General features: G+C 34.7%; 1 protein-coding gene across 1 annotated transcript in view; it reads right to left on the bottom strand.

The window, feature by feature from the left end:
• The window catches only part of LOC119838589 (xylulose kinase), a 7,913-nt gene extending 2,056 nt beyond the window's left edge, over positions 1–5,857 (bottom strand). Inside the window, exons 1-9 of the mRNA XM_038364581.1 lie at positions 5,731–5,857; positions 5,294–5,376; positions 4,773–4,920; positions 4,287–4,463; positions 3,519–3,752; positions 3,098–3,254; positions 1,809–2,069; positions 747–914; positions 2–79 (exon numbers count right to left, since the gene is read on the bottom strand). Of these exons, the coding sequence (XP_038220509.1) occupies positions 2–79; positions 747–914; positions 1,809–2,069; positions 3,098–3,254; positions 3,519–3,752; positions 4,287–4,463; positions 4,773–4,920; positions 5,294–5,376; positions 5,731–5,787 (1,363 nt within the window). The 5' untranslated portion in view covers positions 5,788–5,857. The remainder of the gene's footprint in view (position 1; positions 80–746; positions 915–1,808; positions 2,070–3,097; positions 3,255–3,518; positions 3,753–4,286; positions 4,464–4,772; positions 4,921–5,293; positions 5,377–5,730) is intronic.
• Positions 5,858–9,286: the final 3,429 nt, after the last annotated feature.

The following is a 9,286-nucleotide window of genomic DNA, read 5'->3' as shown; positions in this document are numbered from 1 at the left end:
TTGAACACATCAGCAAATATCTGCAGCAGTTCCTTGTTGACGGACGCGCCGCCCGTGGCCACCACACGGGAAGATTTATCTGAAATAAAATATATATTGAAGTAATTATATTTTAAACATTAATACATAACCTAATTATGTCTGACGATGTTCTGAAACCAATCGTAGGTTTTCTGTAATTGAATTAAATTTAAATTTAGAATTTGAGTATTGGATTTGTTTTCAAATACCTGAATTAGTGGCGTCTCAGTGGTTATGACATTAGTCTAGGTAATTTGTATTCGGACAGCGTAGTGCGTCATGGCTTAATAATTTACTATAGTATTTCCTCGTTCGATTTTACGCGAGTATTATACACTAGCAGTTCGCCGCGGCTTCGCCCTTGCAGCTTTCTAATGGTGAAAGGATTTTTAAAAACGGTCGTGTAGTTTTTAAGTTTATCTAGTACAAACAAACAAAAATACAAATTCTTCGTCTTTATAATATTAGTGTAGATTAGATATATCGAGACACGTGGTCCCCCGTAACTAGGCTCGCTGTAAAATATTCGAAACGTCGGTTTAAATAATATAATTAATATATCGCGTTTAAAATCCGTCAAAAACTCGTTAATTTCCAAATGTCTACTATTCTGTGGATATTAACATTTGGTGGTGAAAATTACAATCCTGATGAGGTAAACAAATGTTTAAATATAATAATGTATGTCTGTTTATTCCAACCCAACAATATCCAAAACGTCTCACCAAGCGCGAACCCCATGTCCTCGGCGTGCGCGCGCCTCGCGAGCGCTTGCCCCTCGAGCAGCGCCCGCGCCTCGAACTGGGGCGAAGCGCCCCGGCCCGCGCTGCCGCCCCACGCCCACCGGCCGGCGCCCGCGCGGGGCACGATCTCCGCCGTGTCGTAGTATATGCCTGCACACGTGGCCACAGATACGATATATGCGTGTATATGAACTTATAGTTTGTATAATATTGGAGTAAAAGCCTCACATTCTTATGTAATATATGTCTCTTTTTCGTTATTTGCAACATTGTTTATTTGGTGTGGTACATAAGTGTTAAAATTAAATAAATTCTTATATAAAGGATAACGAAATATACGTGAGTACTGGCAATTACAAATAAAATAATGTCACAGTGTATAGTTATACACATACATATGAATAGAACGATGTGGTACTATGTACATGTATATTTTTTAATAATAATAGTAATTAAAAAAAATTACAATACGCATACATAAAAAAATATTATATTTTTTATTAATGATATTAATCCTATACGATTAAAAGTTTTTCATTTGTTATGAATGCTTGTGTAATATCTTATCATTTGCTATGTCACAGGTCAATTATTACAAAACAAAAATATTTTGAATCTTTGTGATATAGAATTTGATATATGATGGAAGTAGATAAGTTATACGAATATACATACATGATGGCTATGAGACCAGAATATTTTTTTTCAACAAAATTAAACTTTTTATATATTATATTTTTAATATGTAGCCATTTTAACGTTATTAACCGCCTCCTTGGTAGTGGTTTACGCATGAGCTTAGAACCGAGGGGTACTGGGTTCGATTCCCGGTGGGGATGCACAAAAAAAAAATGTCTCGGTCTGGCAGGACACAGAAGGCTGATCACCTATTTGTCCATAAAAGAAAATCGATGTGTCAGTGAAACAGATGTATATCATCTGCCCCATACCCCACTAGGGGACACGGGATTTCACTTTTATAACATTTAAAGAAACTTTCACAGCTAAAGTTGTGATGAAAAAGAGAACCCAATTTGCGCTCACCCATATATCCCATATTGCCTCTAACCGTAGCCTGCAGCAGTTCATTGAAGGCATCCCAGCTGGGACCGACCAGCCGGTCCCTATGGTTCTGCCTCGTTAGGGACCCGTTAGCGAAGCACAATAGCGCCATATACGGGGCCTCTGCCGTGGGGCCTACGAGGATGTGTCCCGCGGGTGGGGCTTTCGCTTCTTGAAGCCCCAATAGCAGAGTGTCACTGGTTCCGAGGCTCAGACCCACCCAGCCGGAGCGGAGGCGAAGCCCTGATCGTGATAAGGGAATAAATAAGTACAGGTATAGGCAATTAACCAAATAAATTAAGATTATCACAAAAAAATATATATATATTTTTGTTAAATATGGAGGATTCCCTAAAGCGTATTTGCTCCATTGAACCCTATAAACAGATATCATTTAATTGAGATCAAAAAATTATTTGAATCACCCATAATGCACAGAGATAATTTCTTATTCAAAGGAATATAAGTAGATAGCATAAAGCTTAAGTCTTATCTTGTATAAGCAGTAAAAGTGATCAACCACAGATTGTATGATTACACTTTGCATATTGCTTTATGATGTTTATCTGACGGCATTATAAACTATAGCTTTGTCATTATTTGCTGGCAATTTACTTAACTATTTATATTTTATATTATTTATACTATTTGAACATTAATCTTATTTGATTTAAACAATCATGGAATTTAAAAAAAAACACATCAAAGTAAAAGTTTTATAATCAACTTAGGGATTAGGTAAGATACCTAATGATGAAATTATTTTTGAAATTGATCCCATAGTTTCTGAGAAAAGCATGTGTAAACAAACTGTTCAGCCTTTATTAAGAAATAATAGAATTATACATATGAATGAACAAAACTCAAAACATGGAAAAATATAATTGATTATGTTAATTCAATTAAATGAATAATGTAATTAAAAAATACTGGTGCACCATTGTAATGTTATTTATTTACGTTAATCAGATTAAGATTAGAGATGCCACACAGCTACACAATTAAAACATAAAATTGGTTGAACAGTATCAGTTGTTATTTGTTTTTTTTTTTCATACATATACCCAAAGAAACATCCTTTATACATATTTTTTCTTTTTGCAATTTTTATCCTGAACAAATAATAAATAAAAAAACATATTGTTGGTTTTTAGTTTTATAGCATTGAAATGCTTTATAAATGAGAAATTTTGAAAGAATAGATAAAATTTGATCACGAGGCGGGATTCGAACCCGCGTTTTTAAAAAAATATAGTTATAGCTGAACATACCTGCTAAAGCAGAGCAGTTATCACCAGTAAATGCAACCACCTTACAATCGGGCTTGAACCCGTACCTCTTCACAAAATATGTAGAAATGTTCCCAACCACTGTTGTGCTGGGTACTGGAGACCCAAGCTTGGTTTTTAGGTTTTCGTCACCACATGCCTGAAATATTCATCCCGGATATTAGGGCTATTGGCACATGTTAAAGCATATTATGCTTATTTAAAACTAATTGCAGTAAAATAGTTTCCATATTCAAGTTCATATAATATCATATAGATAGAAATAACATATCAAACAAACATATCTATCCTTAGTAAAAAATAAAATATATTATTTCAAGGAATTTATTTTATAATGTGAGATGGATTATTCATACTTATTCAGTGGCCCAAATGTAATACTTAAAGAAATGTACAGATATACCTTTAAGGCCTTATCACACCATTCCATAGTGTGAATATCAAGGAGATTCATTCCGGACCCATCTGATAAGTCGATTGGTGCAATCTTCCCCAGGAAAAGTGAACATGCGAAGGAAGACACGAGGGATATTCTCTCGGTAGCTGCGTAGGTGCGAGGTCTCGTTCTGTACATTTTTCGTATTTGTGCACCCGTGAAACGTTCGTATGCTCGTGAGCCTGTTATTTTTGCTAATTCCTGGAAAATTTTTTGGTACTATTATTTATTGGTACTATTCCTTCTCAAATACTACTACTAGTGGGTTTGACAAACGAGTATTCATTATTTCTTTTTAAACTACTTTGAATACTTATATATAAGTGCATAATTTGCAAGAAGGTGCATATTATATTTAAATATAAACCAATAGATGTATAAAGTATAAATTGTAATTCAACAGGAGAAAATTGTATTGCATGTTTAAATGATATAAAATCTTGCCTATATATCATATCAAGAGTAAACTTTTACAAGAAATTGCTGGAAAATAATAAATCCACTTGAAATTGCTCATTATTGTGACAGTTGTTAATGTTATGTGTCGCAGTTTGTAAATAAAATACTGTAAAGGCAAAATTAACATGATTAGTTATTATTTTAAATATCCCGAAATAAAAACTATCTTAACTGTAAGTTGAGAAGCTGGACATAAGAATGTTACATTGACCAATAATCATACTATGGTATTACACTTATATAATACTTTTGTGACAAATCTCTATTTTATAATACCTCTGGTCCACCAACAGCTTCTTCTAGGGCACGGCAGTCTGCTGAGGTGCTGGAGTCCATCCATACTGGAGAATCAGCCATGAAGGTGGTAGCCAGCTGGGTATGCAAGAAGTCATCTGGCGATAGGGACTGCAGCCGTACTTCTGAACCTTTTGCCCACCATACTGAGCCGTGTTGCTGAAATTTTAAATCTTTTTAACAATAATTATCAATCAAAATGCTTACCATTCACCGTTTTAGATTTATACATTTACCAGTAATTTAAAAACATGGATTAATTAACAAACATGTAAATTTTGAGTGAAGGACTCTTAGAAATTAACATACTTTCAAAGAACCATATTTGATTCAATAATGTTGTTACCTATTTGTTTGTTTTTCTGCACTGGGAGTTAAACTAGTGTTCTCAGTTGTACCATCACATTCTAACACCTAGTGACGGTCAACTAACTTTAATCATTTTTTTTAATACTTAAATCTCAAAACCTGTGCCGCTCCTGATAAGGCTTCAACAGTAGAGAAATCCACTCCCTCCACTATCAATCGGTCCATCACCATGTCTAGAGCCTTGACCCATAGCAACGGGGGTGCAGTCACCTCACCCTGCTCCCCTCGGACAACTCCCCCTGATGTTCTAGTTAAAATATGTTAAAAATGATACCATTGTTAATTATGAAGAAAAGATTACTAATTCTTAAAATATATATGGCAATGAATGATGTATTAGTAGACTTAATTATAAGTTAACATAATGATGAGGATGGAATGGCCTTAAACAATCATGGATTGGAATAAATCAAGTAAGATGACATAATTGTAATTTATTCCAACCCACTAGGTCAGATAAAAATTTGGATTCAAATTTAAATCATGTATTAAATTATATACTTAAAATAATTTTCTTGCCGTGTCTTAATCAACAAAAAAGAAGTTTTATTGAAACAACCAATAATTAGCAGATAATTTAATAATTTATAATCAAGTACTAGTTTGAAACATTTATTTACCTGAATTCTGGGAGATCAACATCGAACTCCACAGCCGCTTCTTGTCGCACTTCATAATCTTCACCAATTATCACAGCCTTTAGCTATAAGCACAATAATTAAATTATTTTAACACAGTCAAAATACATAATTCGTAGCAGTTGTCGTAAACTTCTTCATTGCACTCAACTTAACACAGAGAAATATAATAAGTTCGTTAAAAAGCGAAATATGTACAGAAAAACACCGACAAGTTAGAATTGTACACGGTAAAAGTATTACACTTCTTTTTCACACTCGCTGCCTTGCAAACTACCTTTCTAATTAGATCACCACTGAATGACGAATTAACTAATTTAAATAAATAAAACACTTACAAGGTATAAAAATTTCGCTATTATTTACAAAGCACCATGTTAATTACGTTTGAAATATTGTGTTTTCCACATTACACATACCCTCTGAGTACTAAAATCAAATCCCAAAAAAGTTTTAAATTGGCTTTCCTCGATCATGTTTTGATTTTGACAGCGCGGCTATTGCGCTGGTGCGTTCAGAAATACCGGCACAAAGATCGCGGTTTCGTGACGGAATACCATTCATTTAATGGTAGGCGTGATTACACGATATCTTTCTTAAATTTTATGACATGAGTAATAAGCATTTAATCGTATAAATTCAGTGTAGTTTGATAAAGTGGTACCAAGGTCACATTTATCTTTTTTTATAAAATAGCGATAACCTATGACGTTAATCATAATTATTGTTCAAAATCATCCTCATTATTTGGTTAAGAGAAATTTAAAAAGAGCTTGTTTAATGCAATTTATTTAAAATGCTTAAAGCCTTTAAAAACAAGGCCATATTCGATAATACTTCATGTTCCTTTTAATTAAAATACATACACACCGTACTTAAACAGTATAACTATCATAAAATACCTTTCAGCAACGCAAAACTAATCATCATACATACATAATGTAAATATTTTAAAACTGAATTTAAATTACGATAGGTCACTCGTTTTGACTTGCAAGTAAAAGTTGCTAATAGAACATTAATATTTTGTACACGCTGAAATCATTTACTATATTCTCTGACTGTAATCATTAAAAATGCATTTTAAATATAGATTTAATTTTAATATAAGTATATTCGGTAGCAACTAATGTGGGCGTGGTTGATCTTGAACTTTTAACATATTATGGTAAATTTAGTAACTATAATGTCATTCTCTGACCTAACGTTTTTTGCATAATTTGTGTGACCGAGTAGGCATTTAATAAAATACGAATATAATGTATGTAAAGTATATGTTAATCGTATAAAATTATTAAAATCACAATTTGTCTTTTCCTTAAAGAAAATGTTACGCAATTTTTGCGATTTGTTATACTTGGAAAAAAGAAGGGAACAGTTTGTTAAGGCGCATAAATATTTTGTTATTAAAAAATTAAATAAAACATTTCGTTTCGTTTCAGCCGTGGGACGTCCACTGCTGGACAAAGGCCTCCCTCAAAGATTTCCACCACGACCGGTCACTGGCGGCCTGCATCCAGCGGCTCCCCGCCACTCGGACCAGGTCGTCTGTCCATCTCGTGGGAGGTCGTCCCACGCTTCGTCGGCCAGTACGTGGTCTCCATTCCAGAACCTTTTTGCCCCAACGGCCATCGGTTCTACGGGCTATGTGCCCCGCCCATTGCCATTTCAACGTGCTAATCCGGTGAGCTATGTCGGTGACTCCGGTTCTCCTACGGATTTCCTCATTTCTTTCCTCTTAAATAAAACATACAAGATGAAAATAAAAAAAGGAAATAAAAAAAGAACATTTTTTTGTTATTTCACAGTGACAAATATTTGAAATAAGAACAGAATACATTTTTATATTGTTGGCTCTTTTATTGTTACATCTAAGAGTTAAATGGAGAAAGATTATAATATTAGAAAAATAATTGTTTTGTAAATATTTATAACGCTTCAAAACCACTAAAGAGCAAAGTATAAATAATAATAATATAATTACTATAAGCGCTACCCACTCATCTTTTGGATGTCAGTTCCCACCAACTATGTTTTTATATTATGTTGTTTAAATTTTTTAATGGGGGAGCCGAGCACGCTTCGGCACGAATTGGGCCGGCTCATACCGGGGAAGTACCACTCCCCCACAGAAAACCGGCGTGAAATAATAGCATGCTATTGTGTTTCGTACCGTGAGTGGGAGAGCCGGAGGTCTATATCTTTTCCTTACCCTTCCCAGTCCTTTCCTTTATTCCTCTCGTCAATCCTTTCTTAATCCTTTCCCAATTTAAAGTCAGTAATTCATTTGTAGAGGCGTAAGCTCTGCAATTGGCCTTACGTCTCTCCAAATGTCCATGGGCGGTGGTAGCGTTTACAATCAGGCGACCCACCAGTTCCATTGCCAACTATTTATATTACATATTTAGGTTCTCATTATTAATATTTTATTAGTAGCTTTCCGCCCGCGAGTTCGCCCGCGTGTACATAGAAAGTTAATTAATAGTTATCATCATCAATTATCCTACTAAATATATATAAATGCCAAAGTTTGTAAGGATGTGTGTGTGTGTTTGTTGCTCTTTCACGCAAAAACTACTGAACCGATTGCAATGAAATTTGGTACGTAGACATCTGGACAACTGGATTAACATATAGGCAACTTTTTATCGCGATATTCCTACGGGATACGGACTTACGCGGGTGAAACCGCGGGGCGCAGCTAGTACTCTATATACTAGTTATCATTTGCGACGTGAAAGAAAGAGAAACAATCACACTTTCGCTTTTATAATATTAGCACGGATAACATAATACTATATATACTAATATTATAAAGCTGAAGAGTTTGATAGTTTGATTGTTTGAACGCACTAATCTGAGGAACTACTGGTCCGATTTGAAAAATTATTTCAGTGTTTGATAATCCATTTATTCAGGAAGGCTATAGGCTATATATGTACCACCGGACTGTTAGTACTAGATATTAGTAATATATAGTATAGTATTATCTGTGATATTGGTAAGGATGGTATGGAACTCTTTGTGCCCAAGTCTGAATCGCATTTGGCGTTTTAGTTTTAGTTCGGTGTTAAATTTTTAGTTTGTTGTTTGCAGTTTTTAATAATATGTCAACTGACGCGGTATGTAGGCACCACTCGATACTCGTATATTATGACAACTGGATTGTTGTTATAAACATTAAATTTTACATTAAAACACGCGGCATTTGGCACAGACAAGGGTAAAATACCGAAATTAAATCCTACTTTGTTACTTAGCACTACATATTTTTTATAAGGGATAATTCACTTACAGTTATACCATATGCTCTATACCCTCCCTATAAGCCTTTGATTATGACTCCCGCTGTCGAGAAATAGTGAATTGTCCACTGAACTTCACTGTCTTTCCTTGCACTTGCGGGTATTTTCTAGAACTCATCCGCAATGAGGCTTTTTGTACCACATAAATATACTTCTCTTTGGCTCTTTGCATCCTCAGTTAAGCCCTAAAAACTTTACTTTTATTATATGTAATCTTTTTTTGTAATGGCATAGTCAAGCTATTGTAATAAATAAGTATTGCCGCAAATCTCCCCTTTCGCCAGCTTCTTTATGCTAAAGTTCTGTGGCGTTTTTTTACATGTTAGGTACATTTCCTAACCAAACTTAAAAGTGAACGCCGCATTAAATTTTCTCTTGCGTTAATGAGTAACAAGTTTGAAGGGAAGTTATAAATAGAGGTGTGGAACGGTCCGTGTGAGTTTCCACCCGATTAGCTCTAGTAGGTACCCTCTGGATATCGTTTATTAATCGAGATTACATGCTTACTGGTCAGAGCACTTGCAGGTCCGTGGAGAAATGAGTACAGATTTAGGATCACCTAAGAGGATTTAAATAATATTAAAGTATCTTCATCCGCGGATATCAATTCTCGCGTAATGAACCTCCAATAAGCTTTCAGGTTATATCCAACATACTGGCCGAGATTGGC

The sequence above is a fragment of the Zerene cesonia genome, chromosome 3 (genome assembly GCF_012273895.1).
Source record: "Zerene cesonia ecotype Mississippi chromosome 3, Zerene_cesonia_1.1, whole genome shotgun sequence".
Classification (NCBI taxonomy): Eukaryota; Metazoa; Arthropoda; class Insecta; order Lepidoptera; family Pieridae; genus Zerene; species Zerene cesonia.
The sequence above is the reverse complement of the archived record's forward strand: the minus strand, read 5'-3'. Positions and strand labels throughout refer to the sequence as shown.